Below are 25,812 nucleotides of genomic sequence, written 5' to 3'. Positions count from 1 at the left end.
TAATAAAGTCACAAGAAAACCAGCAAGCTGGCCTTAAATAACTCTCTTTTTCCCAAATATCCTTTCACCTGATACCAGGTGGGGAAGCATTTTTCTGAGTTTTTCAGTTGTTACATTGCTACCTATGTATTGCTTCAAACTCCTTTTCAAGTTTATATTTCCTATTCCTGCCTCCTAAATATGGTTATTTCGGAAGTGTAGGCCTTGGCCTTCTGCTCTTCTCTATAAATACTTTCTCCTGTGGAAAAATCATATACACTGATTATTTAAACTGTTTTTGCTTTATGGATGACTCACACATTTACATATTTAGGCATAGCCTCTCTTTCTTCAGCTTTAGGTCTGTATTTCTAATAACCCTCTAAAATTTTCCTTTTAGATAGTTCATTATCTCAAATACTACAAATCTTTTTGAGCTTTGAGCTCACCTTTGCTTTAAAACCAACTCAATTGCTCAGGCCTAAGGAACTGCAGTTCTTCCTGATTCCTCCTCATTCTTTTCTCCCATCATCCACTCAGTTACTAAGGATAGTAGTACTCAATTATTGTAACCTTGGTCCTCTGTTCTCATCTTTACGACCCAACACCAAGACTATCGATGTCTGCCCATCCATACTACCCTGTGCACTTCAGCTAGGTTGTTTCTAAAACATGGCTTGGAACACTCACAGCTCCGTCATTCATTCCACAAACATTTACTGAGTGCTTACTTTATGCAAAGCACTGTTACACTCTCCAGGTTGTAGAAATGAATCAGATAAAGGTCTGTTTGTCGTCTAACGGGGGCGGGGGGTTGGGGGATGGAGGAGACTAGTACCTAAATAATTTTAGTTCTCAGTTAGAAAGTGGTAATAACTGAATGAATACATGAAGTTATTAGAGCTATGGGCGAAGGGGGAATGGAAAGGGAACAGTAGAAAATAAAGTTAGGGTTTTGAATCCGAGTTAATACATTTGGCCTTTAATCTACAGGCAACAGGGAGCCAGTGAAGATTCTGGATCAGAACTGTGCTTGAGGATGACCAAACCTATAGTGGCTGCACGTAAGATGGGCTGATAGGGGAGTGGTGCCAGAGGAAGGGCATCAGTGAGAAAGGTACTGCGTTTCGACGGGAACTCTGATTAGTGGGTCAGGAGAACGGAGGAGTGTCAGGATTACTGCAGGGGTAGAACCGACAGAAACTTGGCAAGTGATGGGCGCAAGAAAGAAAATAAATGCCGTCAAATGTAGACAACGCGTCCATGCTGTGGACTGGTGGCAGTATTAACAAAAACGGGTGCACGTTCCAAGCTGTTTTTTGGATATTCGGCCCGTATACAGTTGCCGAACACTCGAGAAGACATGGCCCAGACTCTCGGGGGGGGAGCTGGGTACTGATGACCTCAGCTGGAGCAGAGAGGGGGTGTGTTTCGGGAGAAACACGTGCAAAACGGGCTCCGGGACCCTGGCTACCGAGGCCCGCCCTGGCTGCAGCGAAGGTGCAGCGAAGGTGCAGCGTCGCTGGCGGAACCCGCTCGCGCCTGCTCCTCCGCGCCTGCTGTCGCCTCGGGCTCCCCACGGACTCAGGCAGCAGCCTTTCCCTCCCTTCCCCGCGTATTTCCAGAGCTTCCGTCCCTACCCGTCACCGGCTCCCGGTCAAGGAATCGTGACACACGGTGACGCCTTTTCCTGCACAGGTACCAGGCTGACAGGAAGCGCGCCGAGGGCAGCGCCTCGTTCCGCCGGGCACCGCCGCCTGCGCCGCAGAAGATGCGCCTCGCGCCGAGCCCTAGGTATCGCGAGACGCGAACGCCCGCCTGGGCTCGGCTCGCCGGAAGCGGAAGTCGGGCGGCTGTCGGATTCTGACAGAAGTGGCTCCGTTACCTTGGAGAGGTGCGGTGCTTGGGCGCTGGGCTGACCGCGTCGCGCGCCCCAGGTAGATTTCCTGCGTGTCTGGCCGGCGGAGCTCGGCCGGAGCTGAGCAGGCTCAGCGCTTGGTAGGTGAGTTGCCCGTTGGGGCGACGCAGAGGAGGGAGCCTGGCGGGCCAAGCCGAGTCCTCGGTCTGCGGTTCCAGGTCCTGGTGCTTCCGCGAGACCGGAGCCGCTTGGCCCTCGCGGCCTCTAGTTTCCTTCGCCTCTGGAGAGCCGAAGTGCTTGGAGACGGAGGGGATCTGTCCTTGGTAGACCGGCTCTGACGCGCAGTGGCCTCCAGTCCTTATCTTCCTCTGTCCCACGGCTTCGCCTCCGGGGCCGCGAAACCGCATTCTCGTTAGTCATTTCCAAGGTTAGTCGGCCGCAGTCCAAGCGCTCTGTGGCTTTATTTCTGGATAATAAACTACTGATGTTCGAGTACAGATCCGAAAGGCTGTGCCCCGTTTCCCCGGCAGAAAGTAATAAACCCTGTGCAGTTATTCGTGCTGGAACTAGCTTACTGGTTTTGAAGGCCCAGAGGACGAGTGTAGCATCTTCTAGCTCTTCGCTGGCACTTTGGGTTCTAGTTCCCTCTTTCGAATTAGCGTTAGAAGTCTTTAGAGCACCTTTAATGCGACCCTTTCATTAACTTTAGACCTTATGGTCCCTACCCTTCTCGCCTTTGAGAGTTTTCTTCAGAGAGTCAAGTTTTTTTTTTTCCCCTCCCACAGATCTGGACAACCTAAACATTAAACAGTACAGCCTCAAATCCCTGTAATTAGTAAAGCTTGGATCAATTCCATTTATTTTGATTAAATTTATTGGGGTAACATTGGTTAATAACATATGTAAATTTCATTCTGATGAGTAATGATAAAGTTGACATTTGTTTGCTTGTGGGAGGGAGTTGTGGGAGAACATAAAAATAGAATAGAACATTTGCCTTGTCTTCTGATTTTTACTATCTGGTTAGGGATGGGCCTTCTTTCTGGTGATTTCTGTGATTCCAGAAACCCAGGCATGATTTTAATGAGCTGAATTTAAATCATACCTTGGATCTGAGAATTTGACAGCAGTTTGCCAATCCCAGACCCATGAAAAGTCTGGCATTTAATAAGGCATGCTCTCTAAGAGAGCAGTAGCGGAAAGGTAAGATGTCTAGATATTGTTTCTTGCATCCGAACCATAATCTTGGTTTGATTGTGTTGGGATGAGGGTAGTATTATAAATGTTACAAATATTTGCATATGTTTTGAGGGATTTGGAGGAAAGTTGAACTAATGAAGAAGCTATCTTCCAATATCATATCTGTTTGTCAAAAACTTTTTATTAAAAATTGAAGTATTACAGGAAGAATAATTTGGGGACGTCAGATAAGAGGGAGAGATTTTGTTTTAAAGTTTTAGCACTTTGTCATATATGCCCCCAAATCATAAAACAAGTTTTAGGAGGCTTGAAGTAAAGAGCAAAAAAATATGAGTTTGGGTTATGAAAGGTAAGGGATGGAAATACTGATCAGTATTTGGTTCGGGAAGGCTGGGAAATGGGGAAGACTGCTAGGGCTGGCTTCCAGGTTTGGGGTGAAAACTAAAGTAAACTCTTTTTGTCTCCTGGTTTCTCAAGGATTAGGCCTCTGCAGCCTAAGCTAAATCTTTTTGTAGAGGCAGAGGGCTCTCTAAGAATGTGAGTGAATACTACTTGTTGGGTGAAGCCGTGACTGAGCCTGGAAAACCCAGTTGATACAATTTGTTTTTATAGCCATCAGGTTGTATCAACAGTAGTTATTTTTCATTTGTCACAGAATCTGGAATAAGAATACATTGGATATTATTGTTACTCTAGACTTTAGCAGCTGTGCATTTAATTACCTATTTTCATGTCTCTCCTTAATTTTCAGGGGTTTTTTGTTTGTTTGTTAGTTTTGGCTCTTTTTTCTTTTCCTTTAAACAACTTCAGGTTTTTATCCTGGGAAAAATAAGGGATAGTCTTCCAGTAACCCCTTAACTACTGCCCTTTTTTTCTCCTATTTTCAGCCAAGCTTCTTGAAAGCCTCTTCTATAATCAGTGATTTCTACTTCCTTTCAGTTACTTCTCAATTAATTGTAATCCTGCTTCAATCCTTTCTACTCTAAAATAATCACTTCCTAATGGCTAAATCCAGTTAATTTTCTCTTGGTTCTTTCTGTCACTGTACTGTTCAGTACTAATGACTATTCACTCTTTATTCTCTTGCCTTCTCTGTTAACCTCTTCTGGTTTTTGTCTATTGGTGTGTCTTATCTAGGTGTGTTCTCCTATCCTTTCTTTATCTTCAGCTGTCAATGTTCTCCAGGATTCTGTTCCTTGATACTCTTATTCCAGTTTTCCGGAGGAATCTCCTCCTTTCACACAGCATTAACCACAAACAAATTTGCTGATGTCTTCCATATTCATCTTCAACCCTCTTCTCAGTTCCAACTAGTTAACAGCGAACTGGCTCTCCATGTGGATGTACATGCTGTAACTAACTTCAAACTCAGTGCATGCTCGCCCACCTTTCTGTAGTTTCTATGGCACCATAACCTGTCCAATCATTTGGCCAGAAGCCTGGGAGTTATCCTTTATTTCCTTCTCTCCTCCCAACATCTAGTCAGTGATTAATTCCTCCTGGAATTCTTTTAAAACCATTCTCACAGTCACTGCCTCAGATCAAGCCCTCGGCATGTCAAAAACATTACTGTAGTAACCTGCCCTGAGTCTAATCTCACTAATCTACCCTTTTAGAGGAGTGATCCTTCTAAGTAGGAAATTTACTCAAGACTTCCCTACTTAAATTCATCATTCCCCATTGCGTACCAGAAACGTGCGATGTTGTCGCATGGAATGCAAAGTTTTTCACAATATGACCCCTGTCTACTTTTCCCGTTTCTTGACATTCATTTCTCCTCTTTTTATATTTATACCATATTTGTCTCTTCTACTAGACTGAGAGCTCTTTGGGGGCAGCATATATTGTTCATCCTTGTATCCCAAGCCCCTAGTTAGCACAATGCCTATGTTATGGTAATTAAGAAATACTGAATGTATAAAATCTAAAGTATAAAAGTACACATGAGGCTTTTATGAATACTCTGTCTGAAATTGTTTACTTTGTTTTTTTTACTATCTAGTAAGACAGCGTTAATTCTAATAGAAACATATTAAAAACTACAGAATTTCAGAATGACTGACACTTCTGAAGCTGTTCCAAATTTTGAAGAAATGTTTGCCAGTAGATTCACAGAAGATGACAAAGAGTACCAGGAATACCTAAAACGCCCTCCCGAGTCCCCTCCGATTGTCGAGGAATGGAATAGCAGAGCTGGTGGGAACCAAAGAAATAGAGGCAATCGGTATGTACTACTTCAGAATGACCTCAGATGGCTCATCAGCAGAGGATAGCTCTAATCTGCTAGCCCTGAATACCACTGAGGGCAGGCACCAATGTTTTTGTTCAGTATGGTATACCGAATGCCTAGAAACAGTGCCTGGCTCTAAGTAAGCGGCTGATAAATACTTGCTTTAATATTTGGTTAACAACATGTATTTTTTTTTTTACCGTTCTGTTGTATGTCTGCGGTGTATGGGTGTTAATTTTTTTTTTTTTTTAATGTTCTGTGGACTAATATTTTCTTTGCAAATATACTTTTAAAACTGAGTCTTCTACGAAACTGTGTTAAATTCCATAAAGAAGGTAATGTTTTTATTTCTCCTTTAGAAAGTTTATACAATGGAAATTACTTATATTTAATAATTCAAAATAGATAATGGAATAAAATTACCACATTGCTTTTGTATAACTGAATAAGTTTCAGTTCGATTCAGAATTATCTGACATTTCTGGGTTTGATGTTGCAGTCCGCCCATTTCTCTGCAAAGTGTGTCCAATACATTACTGGAAGAATGATTTAAATCCTAGGAGCGTTTTGAATAAAGGATGCTATGACATTCCGTGGAGAAAAATGTGTTTTACTCTCTTGTTACTAAGTATTAGATTGAGAACAAATGCACCAAGGATTGATCTGCCATGTGTTTTCTTATAAGGGAAGTATAAAAATCTTTTTATTTTGTTGTTTTAGGTTGCAAGATAACAGACAGTTTAGAGGTAGAGATAGCAGACGGGGATGGCCAAGTGACAATCGATCCAATCAATGGCATGGACGACCTTGGGGTAATAATTACCCACAGCACAGACAAGAACCTTACTACCACCAACAGTATGGACACTATGGTTACAACCAACGGCCTCCCTATGGTTATTACTGATAAAAATGTCAGCAGCTTTTAGTAAAACCATTTACTTTCTTAACAAGAGTTTGTGTGTATCTTCTGTTGGCCATAATTTTACATCTGGTTTAGAGAATGGATTATTTTTTGGCACTTGAGACTTTTTTTAAAAAAAAATTAGATCTTACTAGAGAGATACGATGATTGCTGGGAATAAATACTCTCCTAAAAATGTTCTAGATTGTATTGCTTGACTTCTACCTCAGGTTCTTCTTTGTTTCATGACTTAATAGTGCTTTGAACTATTTTTTTTCCTCGTTTGACCTCTAGGAGTTTTCTTTATTTTACACAGAAATGAAATAGATATTTTAAAGTAGAAAATGCTTGCTTTTACATTGTAATATAAGGAAGTATCCACATATTCGTGCTCATTTCTAAAATTTTACAGAGTTTGGTAAAATCAACTTGTGAATGCACAACTATTCTAAGTTGTAATGTATTGTACATAACAGCAGTTGGGAGGTAAAACAATTGTTTCTTTTGGCTCTTATTGTTATGTGACTGTGGTACTTTGTAATTACTCTATAGGTATGAATCAGCTCCACAATTATTTTGGTCTCTTTTTTTAGAGGAATATCAAGAATAAAGCTGTAAAATGAGGAAGGAATCATTCTCAATTTCAGTGTCTTGATCTAGTGGTGGGTTAGATTAAGGCACACAATCATTTTATACAAACTCTAAGGCATTATGCTAACTTAAACACAGTAGGCCAAAATTCACATTATACAGAAGTATGAACAAAACTGTAATGTTCCCCTTTCCTTTTCAATCATGTGTAAATAATGGTATATTTTGACTCTGCTTATTTTTATGGTATTTAATGTAGGTTGAGTTTACAATGTTATGTTCACTTAAAAACGAGCAACTTTGCTTCTTCCTCTTCTATAAATACGGTGATGCTATAACTTCCTTTCAGAGTGATAATTATATTCCAAATACTTTTGGTGGCCATTACAATGGTTTTATTCAAATAAAATACAACATTAAGCAATTTCTCAAGTGTTGGCAGTTAACTAATTCATTAACTGGTTTATTATTACTCCGTCCTTCGTATCCATTGAAGGAGGTTTGGTTTAAGAGTAAACATGAGTACAAGTTTCATCATAGGTCAAAGGAATCAAAAGGCAACTTTCTAAACCTGCCTTCTACTGCCTTCTCTCTCAGCACTCCATTCTAGGCCCTTGAGGTTGACGTCTCCAGGAACCACTTCTCCATGCTCTGGATTCAACTTCCCCTCTTCCTGAAGAGCCGTTCTTTCAGATAACTCTTTTATTGGAAGGGATTTAATAAACCAAGTATTCACACTCAGATGTAAATAAAGATAAAGAGTTTTCCCTGTACCTCTCTATCAATAGGCAACAAGCCAGGGCTGTTACGTAAAAATACGTCTTATTACTACAAATATTTAGCCTGAGTTAACAATGGCCTGAGTATACCCCGAGGTCTTCGAAAGCAGATGGGTTATTAAAAATATCAACTGATAAAACCTAGGTACTACCAATTGGGACAGTAGCTGACCACAGCTTTAAAGCAGGATACTGGAGACTCTCTGCTGTGCCTGCTGTCGACACTAATTGTGGACAGCAATTATGGGTCCACGGGGCAGGGTTGGAGTGAGGGGTGCCCCTCAGGAAGCTCAGAAGAATGGTGACTTTCCAACAGTACTTAAATATTTTAACACCAATATGCTAGGGTACATATGCCCTGACTACCAGCCCTGCTTGAAAATATATTGAGTCCTCCTTTTAACATGAGTTATTTCTGAATTCTACATGAGTGATCTATGGCTGGTGGTGGTGGGGTTTTTTTTGTTCGTTTTTTTAAATAGTAGTCACTATCAGGCTGCCCGCTATGTGCTCAAAACTGGGAAGAAATAAAAGGAACAGTTTCTACTTCATGCAGACAGACAGAAAATAACATTAAAAAATTTTAATAATAAGAGAATTAAAGTAGTGTCAAATGGAATTATCTCAAATAGACTGTTGTAAGAGCATACTGCATTAAGCATAAGGAGTCCTGGCTTCTAGTCTTGTCCTCACAAGTACGTGACCTTGAGAAAATCAGTTAAACTCTGAGCTTATTTGCTCACATGTAAAAATGGGGATATTATCTACCCTGCCACTCTCACAGTATTATAAAAATAAATGACCAAACATATAAGAGCGTAAGACTAGAAACTAGAGCTTGTGACCATGAAAACCCCAGTGGCACGTAACTGGTGCTGCATAAACATTTGCTGAATCGATGAGAGGGAAGTAACTGGTAAACTAAAGCACAGAGTTGATACCAAGGATGCAGAGTAACTGATGCAGGATGAGGGAAGATCTGCGATTGTTTTCTTATGTGAATTAATATGCGAATTAGCAAAAGAAATTACATCCTTCAGAAAATGACAAACACTTCAAATATGGGAGAAAGTTTATAAGACTGGAGCTAAAATTAGGAGCATTTACTCTGTGGTAGCTGGCACTGACTTGAAAATACTGAATGTTGGTCAGATTGATATTTTTGTAATTGAGGTAAAAATTGACATTTAACATTCGTTTTAGACACACGACAATGACTTGACACTTGTATACACTGAAATGATCACACGAGAAGTCGTGACCATCACAGATTTATGTCGTTTTCAGACCCGCTTGCTGGAGAACTTAGACTTTGAGTGGTAGGAGGATTTGTGGTTATCCAGAGTGTAATAACTGAGTCACTGCTCTGAGGACAGTTGTTGAATTCTTGACACCATAAAAGAAAAAGATAACTGGTAAGACTTCGAGCCTGGTTTGGGTTTCCAAAGCTACATTCCTTATAACTCTCAATAGACAAGGATGTAATTTTCCCTTTGTATTTATTTGCCTGAAGTAAAATATAGGACTTTGACAGAGTTGAGAAGAATGCAATGTCAGCTTTAAGTTTAGAATACTAAAAGGGAAGGGAATGACCTGCCCTGACGGCCACTGATACCACTAATTTTGAGCTCTAGTAAAAGCACTACACTTTGTTTCTAAATATGACTTTTTAATACCTTAAAATTGCCCCAACTTTCTGTCGTTTCATTCATTCAACCCACACACAGATTAGGTTGTGTATGGAAATCTATGCTCGCACCTTTGACTTCTTTTAATTAGCATTTTGGTTTATAGTGAAGGGAGATTTTTTTTTCATTAGGAAATGTAGGAAATAAACACTCCCAGCTTGAGGAACCTTGTCGTAGCACTGGATAACTTCAATTAGCTGAAAATGTTATTAGTAAAAGCACTTACTTAAGTAATGTCAGACAAATTAAGGTATTATATATAAACTATTCACTGAAAACCTTATTTGGGATTTTTTCTTTCAAATAGCATGTTTTTCAACCAAAGGGACATTTAAGATTTTATACATACACACATTTTTATATATAAATGAGGATTTCAAAATATCAAATAGGCTTTGGCTAATTCTGTTTGAAAAACCTAATTATATAGGTCACTCAGAGAATCTTTCCTCTACAAATTTAGAAAGGTATGCTTTTAAAATTTTTCTAGTTTTTAATTTAGAATGAATTAAAACCAACAGGAGTAAAATATTCTTGACATTGGTCAAAGTTAATAATGTTAATTTTTAGATTACTATATCAGGATTCAGATACACAGATGTGACTTTCTATAATATCTAAACAAAGACTTTTCCTGGCTTCTGCTACATTAAATTACTATGGAGCCAAATCAAGAACTAGATGAAAGTAGTAGTTTATACTATTGGACTCCGAGGTAGCCTTGAAAGCAAATATTTCCTTCTTGCTAGAAATCTGGTTTGACCTCTTTTGGTACCAGCTTATGGGGAAAATAGGAATGGGATTAGAGACCCCTCGATCTGTGGACCTTCTGGGGAGAATGGCCCTGGGCCACACTGGCTACTTGGGTCTCAAGCAATAGAGCTACACCACATCAGGATAGGCCAGAGTTGAAGAGGAATTAACCAGCTGCTGTAGCACTGCTGAGGCCTCTGGGTGCCAGAGAAACATGCTCGTCTGAAGAGTTAGTCACCAGCGCTGTCAGACTGGAAAAGCAGAGATGAGCTGTGCATAATACCCTTCAGATTTTAAGATTTACAAGATGGTATGGGAGGAGCAAGTTAACAAGTCTTCCATCAGAATATGCGATTTGACTGCTCCCTTGCAGGATTAAGTGAAAGCATTTACGTTAAGGACCCTTCACTAAGCTGGACTTTAACAGGCGCCTGGGTCACTGTCAGCGCTGTGTCCCCAGAAGTGGAGTGGGTTATCTCTGGGCTGACAGGTGCGAGTATAACTCACAAACCTTCCGCCAGTCTCCATGGGCTGATGGGCTAACTCAGTTGATGTTTTCATTCCTGTCCCTAAGGGTCACAGAGAGCCCCATGTATTAATTACCAGTTAGATTTTCTCTGGGTTTCAGATGAAACCCAGGGGATGATGTGAGGATGAGCTCTTGTTTTTTTCCATTGCCAATAACTTTAACTCCCTGAGGGATCTCCAGTGTCTTTATCTGAATTAGGTAAATCTGCTCTAATTGCAAAAAGCCAGACCTTTTTTGTGTTTCTCATTTTAAAATTCCCTTCACTATGTATTGTGTGTATATAAAATATTATAAAAAGTGAAACAATATAGATATGAATAATCTGCAGCCAACCAGTAATTATGGTCTGCTGTGTATGCATCTCTTTCCTCATGCCCGCATAAATATATATATACATTTGATATACACATACATTTTTCTTTTACTGGTTTGATGATATTATATATAAAAATGCATAACACACATATATGTTTCTTATTCTTTGTTTATGCAACAGAATATAACAGACATCACTCCAGGTCAGTAGTTACAGATTAAAAACTAATGATTTAATTTTAATAACATAACATTCTATAGTACGGATTCTCCATTGACAATATTATTTTCCTATAGGTAGACACTGAGGTTGTTTCTCCTTTTTTGCCTCTAATAACGCTGCATTGCTTGTGTCCATATACCCCTTGGTACTTTTGTGTTCCGCTGGGTAGTCTCAAAAGTAGACTTGTTGGGTTAAAATGACTTGTATTTTTAATTTGAACAAATGCTGCCAATTTTTTTAAAAATGCTGTAGCAGTTCAGTCCTGTTCGCAACCTATGAATATACACGCGTCTCCCCTCTCCCACTTCAACTTTTTGTCTAGATGGCCATAGGCTTTTATATTTTAAATCAGAGAACTTTGCGAGGTTGTGTCTCATTGTGGATCCTTCTTCCAGTGTTTTACCTGGGACACTGCAACGCCTTTCGTTCTGGAAATTTGTTATTTCTCCAATATTTTCTTGATTACACCTTTGAATCCTCTTTTTCTGTTCCATTTCTTTGGCTCTCTTCCTTCAGGACTCCAATTATATGTGCGCTTTTCCCCTTTATCTGACTTCCACACCTGCCATTTTCCTCTCCTTTTCTTTCTTTCTGTCCCACCCTCTGGGGCTCATGCCATTTTTTCAGTGTCTTCTCTGTTGCTTGTTCCAACACGGCCTTAATTCTATGATGCTTTTCTTTTTTACTTTTAAATTTGATTAGCCACATTTCAAGTACTCAACAGCCTCATGTGGCTAGCAGCACAGCTCTAGAAGGGGACAAAAGGCTTGTTGTTCTGTGGACTTGACTTGCTCTAATCCCCGAGGTTTCTCTGGGGAAATGTTAAAGGCTTGGAAACAATTTGAAAGCCACCGCAATACCAAAACCACATCATGGATGAGGAGATGAGTTTCATGCAGAAATGACCACAGAGTCTGTAACTTGTGCTGCAAAGTTTGAGGACTCCTCCCTGCACAAGCTCTAACAGCCAGGGGACTAGATGGCACGCAGCTAAAGTAGGATTATAAAATGCTGAAAATCATAAGGACTGAGGAAGGCCTGTGTGGGCAGGAGCAGGTCATCTTCTTGGAGCCAAGGTCTAACGGGGCTATCCCTGCAGCAGAAATGGGGCTCCAGACGGTGAAAGCTCCCTAACCCTGGCCCCTAATTTCCCTGGTTGATCCCCAGGTGTCCGAGCAGGCTTCGAATGATGGCCAGCTTCTTGAAGAGATTTCCCAAAGGGACAGAATGTGCTCACTAGAGGATCCCACTATACAGCCCAGTTGGCAGGCATGTCCTTCAAATTAATAAATTGGCATCTTGTTTAGAAACTAGTTCCTGTCAATTGTCTAGCTCAAGTCCATTTTCAAAAACAGTGACTAAAGGGGGGTTCTGCAGAGTTCAGGGAGGCACCTGGGCCCGTGCTGACTCCACCATGGCACTGACCCTGGACTCCTGAGTGCCCAGCCGGCCTGCATTTGTACTGCACTCTGGCCTGAGCTAAACTCGGGGTACGAGGGGACTAAGCCTCACGAGTGTCTCTGAGAAGACAAGAAAGATCACTGGTATCAGGCACTGCAGGAGGGATACACCTACAGTACAGCTCAGCTCCTTCAAATTGTGTGGCTCTCAGCTTTCACATTATGTATGGTGCCATCTCCTGGATGTAAACTGAAAATCCAGCTTCTTAAAATTTTAAGTCTCTAGTCACGTGCATCAAAAAAAATCTGAAGTGAGGGCCCTGTGGGTTCCAAAATTTATATTCTGCATTACAATTAAGTAAGTACTTCAAAAAAGTCCCTAGAATTTGTAAGGGGGTATGCCAGTAGCCCACAGCCCAGAGAAGAGCTGCTTTCTAAAGTCTGTGAGGTTTTAGCTGTTTGGAACTTCAAACACTGCAAAGGTACCACCTATAACCTCTGGTTCTCTCTCCATTCCCCAGCAGGCAATGGAGTGGAGAGTGGCCCACAGGCATCAGGAGTCCAGGTTCTCTGCTCCAGGGGCAGGATGAGCCCAGTTTTTCTTCCACAGATTCTGTCAATGTAGGCAAGGTACCTAACAGTGTTTAACCCAAGTTATTAATAAGTTATTCATAAATCATTTCTGCAGGAGTAACGATCATGCATTACAGTGCTAGAACATCACCACGATGCTATTCGCCAAAGCTGGATAAGTACCTTTCAGACCTCATTCACTGGCTGCCTCAAGGCTGGACCCTCAGGACAGCACAGGACAAAAAAGGCCGTGTAATCGGCTTACTTTATGCACTGTGTGCTGGTATTCACTTAAAATGGGGTTGGGCTAGAATCATGTTATTAGACAAATAAATGTCTAGGACTTGGAGTTTTATGTCCTCAGCCCGAGGTCACTGGGCTTGCCTCAATATTCTTGGTCCCAAGCTGAAAAAAATTGCACTAACTAAAATTCCACAGCAGGTCAACATGCCCAGGCCTTAGGTGTGATTGTCACTAGTGGGAAATATCTCTGTGTGGGGCATTAGACGGCTAAAGGCTGTTTGCTGAGGAAAAAAGGGAAATCGGGTCCTCAAATAGAACTGGTGAACTCGTTCCCACCTCCAGCAAGTTTCTGATGAGAACGTGTCCCTGGGTATGTCTTCTTAATTGAAAGATACTGTACGTTCTCAAAATAAACCTATTAGGCTAGAAAGTTCTTGTTAAAATATGGCCATTGAAAATGAAGTAGATAGATTATTTTAATGAGTATTTGTTGACTGCTTCCAGTATCCACTCCTTTCTCCATAGCTCTTCCCAGTTCTTATTTAGGAGCCCCTCTATTCACTCCTTCGCTTCTGAGTGGGCTGACCTCAATCCGGCTCTGGGACGGGCTTTAACTACAGCCTCAAACAGCGAGGGTAATTCTCTTTTCCCTGGCGCTGGTTTAGCTAACTTGTGTTATAGCATGTCATTCCCTAAGAGTAGCTGGTTACAAACTGCGTGTGACCAAATCTGGGCTGAGATGTAGGAGAAGCTGATTGAGAGCTTCTGTGGAAAAGAATTCTCACAGTCCTTCTGAGAGTACATTTTCCCTGCTGGAGGGGGTGATACGTAGATGTGAAGCCTGGAACAACTGCCATTTTCCTCTGTGAAGGAGCTAGGCCTGAGGATGAAGCTGGCCCTGCCAAAGACTCAGGAGAAGGAAAGAAAGTTGGTTCTTCAGGACAGCACTGGCCTGCTGACTCAAACTGATCCCTAAGTAAACCCTGCCCCTGGACTTTCCAGGTAAGAGAGCTAACAAATCCTTTTGCTGTTTAAGCCAGACAGAGTTGGCTTTCTGTTACTTGTCAGGGAAAGTATCCTAACAAACAGCGATCCATGTAAACACCACAAGTAAAATGCCTTTAGAGCACACACTGGAACAGAGTAGGAAAAGTTCTTAAGCCAAGACCAGGAGAAACAAGAGTACATCTGAGGTAGTACGGCATCACGGTTTGGAGAAAAGAGAGCTGAGCATAACCCACACTCTGCCCTTAATGTTTGCTGTGATCCCTGCTAAGCCACTAGCTTTTCTTTCCCTTGAGTCCAATCAACAGAATAATAGTTGTACGAGATGAGTGGTTCTCAGCTCTTTTTTTTTTTTTTAAAGTTTTATTACTGGTCTTCCTTGCAGATTTTGTAGTTTTAAAGATTTTGTCTATCAATATGTTTTTCTCATGTGCTTAAGACGAAGCACAAAACAGCTCTTCTGATCAGCAAAGGTAATTAAATTATTAAGTTATTTACCTTACCAAATTACTATAATTTGCATTGAATATTTAAAAACAAGTTACTTATTATTTGCTCCTGAAGCTTTAACATAGATATGGTTCCTGATAGGGTTTTACAAATACTCAAAATAGCTTCCAGGTCCTCTTTCTTCTAAGGATCTTTGGAGATTCATAAGAACTACCAGATTTGATAACTGCAGTTACCATCCAAGGAAGAAAATAATTCAGTAACTTCTCAAAAATGATAATTAACATTAAATTACAGGCGTACCTTGGCGATACGGTGGGTTCAGTTCCAGACCCCCACAATAGAGCGAATACTGCAATAAAGCAAGTCACACGAATTTTTCAGTTTCCCAATGCATATAAAAGTTATGCTTATACTATCCTATAGTCTAATAAGTGTATAATAGCATTATGTCTAAAAGTACCTTGATTAAAAAGTACTTTATTGCTTAAAAAAAAAAAAAGAAAGAAAGAAAAGCTAACTATCATGTGAGCCTTCAGAGAGTCGTAATCTTTTTGCTGGTGGAGGGTCTGGCCTCAATGTTGATGGCTGCTGACTGATCAGGGTGGTGGTTGCTGAAGGCTGGGGCGGCTGTGGCAATTTCTTAAAATATGACGATGATGAAGTTTGCCTCATCAACTGACTCTTCCTTTCACGAATGATTTCTCTGTAGCACACGATGCTGTTTGACAGCATTTTACCCACAGTAGAACTTCTTTCAAAATTGGAGTCGATCCTCTCAAACCCTGCTGTTGCTTCATCGACTAAGTTTATGTAATATTCTAAATCCCTTGTTGTCATTTCAACGATCTTCACATCATCTTCACCGGGAGTAGACTCCATCTCCAGACACCATTTTCTCTGCTCATCCATAAGAAGCAACTCCTCATCTGTTAAAGATTTGTCATGAGATTTCAGCAATTCAGTCACATCCTCAGGTTCCACTTCTAATTCTAGTTCTCTTGCTATCTGCACCACATCTGCAGTGACTTCCTCCACTGAAGTCTTGAACCCCTCAAAGTCATTCATGAGGGTTGGAATCAGTTTCTTCCAAACTCCTGTTAATGTTGCTATTCTGACCTCTTCCCATGAATCACGAATGTTTTTAATGGCATCTAAAATGGTGAATCTCTTCCAGAAGGTTTTCAATTTACTTTGCCCAGATCCATCAGAGGGATCACTATCTATGGCAACGACGGCCTTACGAAACGTATTTCTTAAATAATAAGACTTGAAAGTCAAAATTACTCCTTGGCACATGGGCTGCAGAATGGATGCTGTGCTAGCAGGCATGAAAACGACGTCAATCTCATTGTACATCTCCTTCAGAGCCCTTGGGTGAACAGGGGCATTGTCAATGAGCAGTAATATTTTAAAAGGAATCTTTTTTTCTGAGCAGTAGGTCTCAACAGTGGGCTTAAAGTATTCAGTAAACCATGTTGTAAACAGATGTGCTGTCATCCAGGCTTTGTTGTTGCATTTATAGAGCACAGGCAGAGTCGCCTTAGCATAATTCCTAAGGGCCCTAGGATTTTTGGAATGGTAAATGAGCATTGGCTTCAACTTAAAGTCACCAGCCGCATTAGCCCCTAACAAGAGAGTCAGCCTGTCCTTTGAAGCTTTGAAGCCAGGCATCGACTTCTCCTCTCTAGCTATGAAAGTCCGAGATGGCATCTTCTTCCAGTATAAGGCTGTTTCGTCTACATTGAAAATCTGTTGTTTAGTGTAGCCACCTACATTAATTATCTTAGCTAGACCTTCTGGGTAACTTGCTGCAGCTTCTACATCAGCACCTGCTGCTTCACCTTGCACTCTGATGTTATAGAGACAGCATCTTTCCTTAAATCTCACAAACCAACCCCTGCTGGCTTCAAACTTTTCTTCTGCAGCTCCCTCGCCCCTCTCGGCCTTCATAGAATTAAAGAGCGTGAGGGCCTTGCTCTGGATTAGGCTTTGGCTTAAAGGAATGTTGTGGCTGGTTTGATCTTCAATCCAGACCACTAAAACTTTCTCCATATCAGCAATAAGACTGTTTTGCTTTCTTATCATTCGTGTGTTCACTGGAGTTGCACTTTGAATTTCCTTCAAGAACTTTTCCTTGGCATTCACAACTTGGCTAACTGTTTGTCGCAAGAGGCCTAGCTTTCGGCCTATCTCGGCTTTCGACATTCCTTCCTCACTAAGCTTAATCATTTCCAGCTTCTGGTTTAACGTGAGAGAAGTCCGACTCTTCCTTTCACTTGAACACCTAGAGGCCATTGTTAAGGCCACAGGGTTATTAACTGGCCTAACCTCACTATTGTTGTGTCTCAGGGAATAGGGAGGCCTGAGGAAAGGGAGAGAGATGGGGGAATGGCTGGTTGGTGGAGCAGTCAGAACATGCACAACATTTATCGATTAAGTTTACTGTCTTATATGGGCGTGGTTCACGGCGCCCCAAACAATTACAATAGCAACATCAAAGATCACTGATCACAGATGACCATAACAAATATAATAATGAAAAAGTCTGAATATTCTGATAATACCAAAATGTGACGCAAAGACAAAGTAAGCAAATGCTGTTGGAAAAAATGGTACCTATCGACTTGCTCCACACAGATGGCCACAGACCTCCAATTTGTAAAAAACACAATATCTGCAAGATGCAATAAAATGAGGTATGCTGTACATGTCTTGATTATTCGTACTTTTTCATAAAATGCTCCAGAGTTTTAAAAAGATGCAGAAAACATTTTTGCATATACGTAAGCATTTTAAAATATAAAGTAAGGTTACAAAGCAGTGTCAGGTTCTTTCCCTCGTAAACAGGATTAGAAGGTAATCTCTAGAATTCCAGAAGTCTTGTGGCAATTTTACCATTTTAATTTACAATCGGGATAAAGTTCATTCAACTCGGAGTCAAGGGGTGTGGGTTGTAGTTGTCCTCCTGCATATTATGATCCTGAATAAGATTCTCAACTTCTGCTTATCAGAAGCCCCATCAAAAAAAAAAAAAAAAAATGGGGCTGATTCAGGTCATCTTGAATACCCTTCCCAGCTCTGCTGTTTTGTAATGCATGAAATCAGAATAACATGGTCTAAGCCATTTGGGGTCAGGGATTTTAGAACTGATAATTAGTGTACAGTACCTTTAAAATTTTTGCTTGAGACCTGTTCTTATTTAAAGATATATGGACATAGTTTTTACATGTTCTTCTGTGCATTTAAATATATCTTCCTATTTAACAGCCTCTACATCATTAGCAATAAAAAAGTTTCTCAAGGATGTATGTTTTCATTTCTTACTTTTATTTTTTTTCAACTTGCTTTTCTAATTTCTCCACGATCTCTTCTGGAGTTGTGGAGACCAAAAGCTTCACCACTTTCTCACGAGATTTACCACCCTAGATTAAAAGGAAAAAATGGTGTCAGGACAACGCACTAAACTTTCTAACACTGAGAGAGAGACTTCAGCTATACGCATCGCAGCCATGTCCTCTTGAGCTCTCCTGGCAGCTTAGCTATCACTTTCTCCCGGCCATTCTGGTCTAACCAGAGACCATCTCTTAGATTCTACCTTACTACAAATTTTTACAACTCTCCAGGGTTTTTACCTTCAGACATCAATTTCTGCAATGATAAAAGTTGGACATTAATTTTGTTTTAATGAATATAGAAACCAGATATATAATATTCTGGTTTCCAGGAATTCTTTTCTTTAAAAGTGAAAATTATTTTTTTTAATCACCAAAACAAACACTGCAATTTTACATAAACTTTGTATAAAAATAATTCCAAAATAGAGAATAAACTGTTATCCTCTATGCTATTACACATTTCTGAAAACTCCCCCCCACAAAAAGCATCCATATACACAAGTGCAGTTATTCCACAAATACTAAAAACAACTTTGAAAATAATTTATTTTGAAACAAATCTTTTTAAAAAAGGTAAAATCTGAGCAGGGATTTATCTAGATGTGTAGAAGTTGCACAGGTAGGAGAGTGGGGAGTGCCCTTTAGGCAAATGTCAGAGCATGCGCACTGGCAGAAAACCAGGAATGACCTGCCATAGGTAGGGGATGCTGGGGGACGTGGCCTGATCAGACGGGTTTTTAGATGCAGCCCATTAATCAGTGAGTCTGAGTGGCAGCTGGAACCCGGACGGGAGCTGCGGAGTGCAGCGCTGGGGAACAAGCAGAGCTCTAAGAGACACAAAGAGGGCTGTGTCTCAGTCCTGCAGATTCTATTTCAGTGAGCCTCGCACGATGCCTAGGAAGCCGGGTTTTAGAAACCATTCCCAGGGGGCCCTGATGGCCACTCCCATTGAAAACCAGTGGTACGAACGGCTTCAGATGTGCTCCTCCTCATGAGCGAGGATGACATGGAGCGCCAGAAATACCTGACAGACTCACAGATGGAGATGATCAACGAGATGAGCCATTTTAGATTGTTTAGTGTGATGATGACTCAAAAGAAGACAGGAACCAAATTAACCTGACAGAGAAGGTACGGGAATGAATTTGGAGAGAAGAAAATACTGGAAATGGGGCAGTTGAGGAATGTAAGTACAGAGCGTGGATGTTCTGAATAAGCAGGAGTGAAAAAGACCAAATAGAAGTCACAGATTTTAACAGTTCAACGCAAGTGACAGAAAAAAACTAGTTTTTTAAATATTTGGAAAAGAAAAAAAAAAATCAATGTTTTTAAAATAATAACTGATGTGTAGTAATCAAAGATGTTTAAAGTGATAGAGTGAGAGAGATACTTACCTTATCCAAAACCACATCACTCTTCCTGAGTTCTAAGACCTTGGAAAGGTAGCGACAGAGCTCAGCGTTAGCCTCTCCTTCCGATGGAGGTGCTGCAATAGCTACACTTACAGCTTCGGCTGTCACATCTGGAATGAAAACAGTGCGGAATCCATTCTTAAGGAGTTCTTTTTCTTCAAGTAAGGATATTTTGAAAGAGTTTGCATGTGCCTGGCACACAGTAGGTTTTCAATTAATAACTGCTGGATACAGAAATGGACGATTAAACTAATCACACTTAAGGGAACATTAATACGATACATATGCCTCCACCATTACAGAAAAGAAATCCAGAGAAGACAATGAATATTTACCCCACCCCACTGACCAAGATGAGCCACTGAAAACTGCACTTGATCTGACAGGAAGTGCCCCAGGCAGGGAGTCAGGAGCTGGGGAGTAGCACCAGCAGTGTCGCCAGGGGGAAGCTCGTATGGGGCAGCTCACTGGATTGTGCAGGGAGGTTCGGGGTTTCCTCACGGGGAAAATGAGAGCACTGGGCTAGATTCACCTCTTATGTGACATGCCTCTTTAACGTTGTCAAAATGTAATATTTACTTAATAAACATTTACATAACATACCAATTTTAAGGGCACACAAACATGTTTTAAGGGCTTTACAAATATTAACTTGTTTAATCCTCACAACTTTATGAAGATATCAATACCAATATTATCTCTGTTTTACAAAAGAGGAAAACTGGAATCAAGATGTGCCCAAGGTCACATGGCTGGAAAGTGATATTGTGAATTAAAAGTAAATTTCTTCTGAATAGTGTGGCCCTGACTCCCCCATCAGTACAGCCTTTACAAAGAACAGCCTGCTTGTTGTCCTCCACTGCTATTTCTGAGAGAAGTATTTGCTCAAAGCAGTTTCCAAATGAGCCTGAGCTGGTCCTACATCTGCTGTTACTGAAGCATTTCCACACACTCACACCTTGCCTGTTTAAACAACCTGGCCACAGAATTCACAAGAATGAGCTAAACCAATCCTCCTCCCATCCTGTCACTGATTCTAAGGTGCACATTTTCTCATATTTTAGTTTCTGTGAGATCCAGATGCATCTTATAAAAGATGGGAATAAAGCATTTAATTAATATAGACGTTGTCTTACTGGTACATAAAATACTTGAGTACCTTAGAGTTGATGGCATCTTAGACTTGATGAAACATGGTATTCCAACAGAAGGGCCACAGCCACTACTTAGAAAATGCTGGCCAAGAAGGGGATGGCCAAGAAACAGCCAACTGACATGGCCACTCGCATAGCCAGGCCTAGCACCCCAGTTCTGTGGTCTTGTTTTCAAAATATTATTTTAAAAATTGGAATACAGAGCTTTAGAGGTAAGAAAAAGACCTTCAAGATAATTCAGATCAAGTTTTCAAACTTTTCCCCCACTCAAAATTCCCCATACACACCAATTTTTCCCTGGAATCCTAATATTTATTTTTTTAATTTTTAAATTAATTTTTATTATGGTGACATTGGTTAACGAAATCTGGTAAGTTTCAGGTGCACAATTCAACAGTAAGCCATATATACATGTACATATGTATTTACGTACATGTGTGTATATATATATAAATACATATGTACATATATATATGCATTGTGTATTCAGCAGCCATAGGGAATCCTAACATTTAAAACAAACAAACAAACACACGGCTAATCAGGAACCCCATCCGCTGGCCTGCCCCGTGCCCTCCAGAGGCTCCTGAGGCACCTTCTGGCGCCAGGCAATAGACTTGTCTCTAACTTAGTCCAACTACCTCATCTGACAGACGAAAGAACTGGACCCAGAAATGTTTTGTATCGTTTTGACTTAAAAGAAGTTCATGTGGAGGTTGATGATCAAGGCTCTCAAATCTCAGGTTCCCTCTCCCTCCTTGGACCAATGTTCATTAAACTTCACTAAAACGTCTCTTCTTTTTCTCTCTGGCCAATGTCTCTAGTTCTAGAATAGGATAAACCAATAATCTAAACTACACAAATTTCTATATGTGTCCTTTCTAAAATGCCATATTTTTTAAAAAAGGAAAATATACAATGGATTTTCCATCTATTTTGGTGTATTAACATGAACATTCAACATCATACATTCACTTTCAAACACTAATTTTATACTTTTACATAGAATCCAGAACTTAAAAATGGAAAAGTTTGTACTGCAGATGGGAAAAATACTTGACTATTAAGATACACCTTCATCTAACCAAGGGACGATGGAGGGGACACCTGATTCATACATGAATCCCACCCCAATGTCCAGATATACCTGTTATAGCATTTTGTTTAGAACCAGGTTTGGCATGGATGGCTATGGTGACACAACCTTTAGGATCAACTGCCACAGGACCTAAGGGAGGAAGTGGTCTCTCTGGCTCCTTGCTCTGGCTTTTACCCTAAAACGACAACAACAACCACACTACAACTTTACAAGTTACAAAAAATTTTCCCACACATTTGATCATTACTCTCTTTCACCCCTACCAAGTCTCATTAGGCTAATCGTCTGCATCCAGGGAATTCTGGCCACCTGGAATGTTTTCCAACACCCTCCACCGCTCAAATCAGTTCTTCCATGAAGCCTTCTCATCAACCCCACAGAGCGTTTTTTTCCTGCCTTAGAAGACCTGACTCTGGCTTCCACACCTTAGTGCTGGTTCCTATCGCCCGCTTTGTATTTCCCATCCTGCAAGGGCAAAGGCCACTTATTCATCTTTGCATCTCATGCGGCACGAGCTAATAAATGTTTAGAATGACTAAGGTTGGAGACAGATAAGTGTGCGAATTTGGGAGTCAGGAAGGCACAGCACCAATATCTAACGGCCTACTATGTGACATAAGCTGTACTAAAACTTTCCATCAGCAAACATGAACTACAAAGGATCTGTAAAGGTAAGGATATATGGTCCTGGCCCTCAAAGAGCTGGGACTAGAGCCAGGGAGAAAGAACAAATACTATTCTCGCACGCTGTGCTGACAGCGCCCACGAGGAAAGCAGTGCGGCCTGGGACCTGCCGGCAGGAGGCAGTGAGCGCGCCGCGTCTCAGAGGCCGGTAGACGTGAGGCCCGCGCAGTGGGAGTGGCGTGGTCTTGACAGAAGGGGTGTGATTGCCGATTCGAGGGGGAGCGCAGAACGGAAGCCCTCGGGACACGCACCCGCCCAGGAGTGCGGGGGACGAGACCAGAGAGGTCAGCAGACGCAGCCCAGGGAGCAACCCGAGTAGGGGGCAGCCGGGGCCCCGAACCCACTGATCGCACTCCGCTTCTCTCCCGCGCCCAATGCGCCTCCCGCACCCAGCTGCCACAGACCTTGGTCGTCGCACCAGCCTTTTTTGGCATCTCGGTGCCCGCAGAGAGTCGGGCTGAGGCCCGAGCACCACGTCCCGCTCCGAGCGGCCTCAATCTGCAGCCGAGCCCCAGCATCCCCGCCAGGGAGGCGGCGGGGCAAACGGCCGGCGCCGGAAACGCCCTCTGCGCCTGCGCACGGGGCGGCGGAAGTGCCCCTGCAGCCTACACCTCGGCTCCGCTCCTAGGGCGACACCTACTGGCCGGCGGGAGCAAGACCCCGCGCCGGCCTCTCATCCAGGATACGGACTGAGGACAGAGACATGCGGAGCTGGGCTCCTCCCCGGATGGGAAGGACTAGGCGTGCAGAGCGCCAGGTGTCCTCTCACTCCCGCAGCCAACCTGCAGATGTGGACAGAGCTCAGAGCAGATGTAGAGCCTCGTGCCGTCGGTGGAGCACCTACCTTGTGCCAGGCGCTAGGGATCCCACAAGGAGAGGATAGCTGGTGTAGGGAATAATTCGACTTCGCTGCGAAGGAGTTAACTGGTATTTGGAGGGGCACATGACATTAAGACTTTAAAAAAACTGGATCGGAGTTAACCGTATTTGAATATTGATAGGAATAAGCCAGGAGGGAGCAGGTAACAACAGACAGCGGTGGTGGGGTTCTGAGCACAACTGGAGACTGATCCTTCTACAGGGAGCCTTAGTCACACACCCTTTCCTTCATAAGTAATGGGACCGCCTAGGTGCACGTGTAGCTGTATTTACAGGTTTGGTGGGAGTGGCCGGACTTCCTTTCGTTTAAGGGAGGCAAGGTGTTGAAAGTGACAAAAGTGGACAGATTTAAATACTCAGGAGAATAGCAAAGACCAGGGTTACTGACTCTCACCTGGCTGTCCCTGTGGTCTAGTTGAACTTAAGAGACCATGAAATCATCCAATCTATTTGTAATCATTTAAACAATTGGACTCAGTAGCCAGGAAGATAAGGTAGACAACTGGATTCATCCAGGTGGGTATGAGGGATCTGGGAGTTATTGATGAAGTGGTTAAAATGGTCAAAGATCAAAAGTGGAGAAGGAAAAAAAAAGATCTAAGGTGGAGTTTGATTAGGGAATGAAGAGGGTTGACAGGATTCAGAAAGGTAGTTTTAAGGATCAATAACTGAGGCAATTGGAGTGCCAGCGAGAACTGGAGCAGCATTGAGGGTCGTGGTCAGAGCTGGGTGTCTCGGTGCACTATTTCAGAGGCAGTGCAATACCACGTGATGACAAAGTGCGCGGTGTGGTCATGAGATGATACAGAATGATCAAGGTTACCAGAGATAAGTAAGTGGAAAGCTAGGTTTGGATGAGTCTACCCCACATGGACACTGAGGCCACAAAATATGAAGGCTCTGGTAGAAAAATGTTAACCAGGTGTTAAATCAAAGCCTTATTTTGTTTGAAATCAGTTAAAAAATGAGACACAAAAGCCGAATCGGCATTATACAGAATTTATGAAGCCATGACACCCCCAATTAGAGCTCTGAAAGTTATGATGGAAATAAAGGGGCTCCTGCCATCGTAAATTATTAACGCTATCTAGCAGTTGACTAGATGGGTGAAGATAAAAGAAAGGGAAGAGGTGCCTTGCAAGAAGCCATTCAGCCTTTCCCAAGAGTGAACCAGGGGTAGGGCTGGGGAGCCATCGGACCCATTTGCCACCCAAACTGTGCACCTGACTGGTTGCTCCTGCTCAAAACCTCTGCCTCTGGAGGGGAGACAGAGTGGGAAAAAATATTGCCCAGTAGTATGGGGAAGAACAGGGACTACGATCCAAATAGCAGAAAACCATTATTAATGTTTATAAACGTTTATACTCGTTCCTATTTTATCTTCTTTCAGTTCGTAGTAAAGTTCCATGTAAAAACTCCATCTTGTCTTAGCTTTGTCAATGGCGAAAAAGGAAAATGGATTTTTAAAGTGTACAAACGAGGCAGGACAGTCAATGAGCCTTGTAGCTCTGGGGCTGAAAGGGGGGATCACTGTGGCACCATCCCCTCTTATGAAGGAACGCATGTCAAATTCAAAGGACAAATCCCAGGTTCTGAATCCAGAAGACTGTAACAGGGAAGCAGAAAGTGGTCTGAAGGAGATGGGACTAGAAAGGGAAGTGGAACAATAAATTTTAGACATATTGCATTTAACGTAAATGCATTCGAAGACCTGGCTCTAAGGTCCTACAAGCTTGTCCATTCCCAGGTAAATTTTTTTCTCTGAAACTATAGTTACTACATATGTGAAACTAAAAGAAAGCTCAATTTGTTTGGAAGATACTGGAATAACTGTACTTTTAAAAAGTAGAACATATTTATGTTATATAATAAATATAAATTAGCCAGGTTAGCCAGGTATCTTCTGGGGTCTGATTGTAAAGGCTGAAAATGGTAACATGTTACTTTGGGATCCAGCAAAAAAAAATTTTCCCAACTCTGTAGCTTGGGTTTAAATTCTCTCACCACTTACTGACATTTTCAACATGAATTTCTTTGCCTGTGCCACGGATTTAACAGTACTGACCTCATAGTGATGCTGTGAGAAACAAATGAGATGGGTGGAAGGTCCTGAGTGCAGAGCCAGGCACACGGCAATCACTCCCGTAGCTATTACCGCTTCTAAACAGTGAGATGGTCGTCACGCTGCAACAGAGTGAATACCTCGTAGTCTTCCTTCTCTCACTTCCTGCAATTAGAATAAAGGAGAAAAACTCGAGACCACAAAAACCTGATCAAGAAACAGATGGCAGCAGTTGTGACTGCTGTCGTGCCGGTGACTTGCTTTATTTTACAGCAGCAGCAAGGCATTATTTCGTGCTGTGTTTTCTGTAAATTAAAAAGTTACACCTCAATTAACTAGGACCCTTGTTCCAAAATGGCATCTCACACTCAACTTTTAGAAGAAAAAGACAAATGACAAAAAAA

At 41.8% G+C, this 25,812-nt stretch overlaps 3 protein-coding genes and 1 long non-coding RNA gene across 16 annotated transcripts in view; 1 reads left to right on the top strand and 3 right to left on the bottom strand.

Annotated features, from left to right (window-relative positions):
- Window positions 1-1,779, bottom strand: part of LOC105302860 — a 21,421-nt gene extending 19,642 nt beyond the window's left edge. The window contains exon 1 of one of the 2 annotated variants that reach the window (XR_002776435.1): window positions 1,620-1,779. This is a non-coding gene — a long non-coding RNA (uncharacterized LOC105302860). The remainder of the gene's footprint in view (window positions 1-1,619) is intronic. The other variant, XR_002776434.1, reaches the window with a different exon arrangement.
- Window positions 1,780-1,816: 37 nt separating this feature from the next.
- Window positions 1,817-7,186, top strand: FAM103A1 (family with sequence similarity 103 member A1). Of its 6 annotated transcripts, none has more exons than XM_011376104.2 (3): window positions 1,817-1,977; window positions 5,040-5,261; window positions 5,988-7,186. In XM_011376104.2, exons 2-3 carry the CDS (start codon window positions 5,092-5,094, stop codon window positions 6,172-6,174), a joined length of 357 nt encoding a protein of 118 aa, XP_011374406.1. In that variant the 5' UTR covers window positions 1,817-1,977; window positions 5,040-5,091; the 3' UTR covers window positions 6,175-7,186. The 6 variants fall into 6 exon arrangements, with proteins under 6 accessions (XP_011374406.1, XP_011374409.1, XP_011374404.1 ...); XM_011376107.2 differs by having other exon boundaries at window positions 1,817-1,981; window positions 5,083-5,261; XM_011376102.2 differs by having other exon boundaries at window positions 1,817-1,981.
- CUNH15orf40 (chromosome unknown C15orf40 homolog) lies at window positions 7,141-23,040 on the bottom strand. 7 transcript variants are annotated; one of them, XR_002776431.1, is made up of 6 exons: window positions 22,872-23,040; window positions 21,832-21,958; window positions 19,513-19,640; window positions 18,048-18,145; window positions 15,024-15,072; window positions 7,141-8,927 (listed from the first exon to the last, which is right to left on the bottom strand). XR_002776431.1 is itself a non-coding variant. In XM_023521013.1 (5 exons), exons 1-4 carry the CDS (start codon window positions 22,983-22,985, stop codon window positions 18,050-18,052), a joined length of 465 nt encoding a protein of 154 aa, XP_023376781.1. In that variant the 5' UTR covers window positions 22,986-23,040; the 3' UTR covers window positions 7,141-8,927; window positions 18,048-18,049. The 7 variants fall into 7 exon arrangements, 5 of the variants coding, with proteins under 5 accessions (XP_023376781.1, XP_011374411.1, XP_023376780.1 ...); XR_002776430.1 differs by lacking the exon at window positions 7,141-8,927 and adding an exon at window positions 10,978-13,083; XM_023521013.1 differs by lacking the exon at window positions 15,024-15,072.
- LOC111729866 (tigger transposable element-derived protein 1) lies at window positions 15,217-17,066 on the bottom strand. The gene has a single exon (XM_023521010.1). The coding sequence runs from the start codon at window positions 17,016-17,018 to the stop codon at window positions 15,237-15,239; it is 1,782 nt and encodes a 593-aa protein (XP_023376778.1). The 5' UTR covers window positions 17,019-17,066; the 3' UTR covers window positions 15,217-15,236.
- Window positions 23,041-25,812: the final 2,772 nt, after the last annotated feature.

The sequence above is a fragment of the Pteropus vampyrus genome, unplaced genomic scaffold (assembly GCF_000151845.1).
Source record: "Pteropus vampyrus isolate Shadow unplaced genomic scaffold, Pvam_2.0 Scaffold286, whole genome shotgun sequence".
In the NCBI taxonomy this organism is placed as follows: Eukaryota; Metazoa; Chordata; class Mammalia; order Chiroptera; family Pteropodidae; genus Pteropus; species Pteropus vampyrus.
This window is presented reverse-complemented; position numbering and strand designations above follow the sequence as displayed.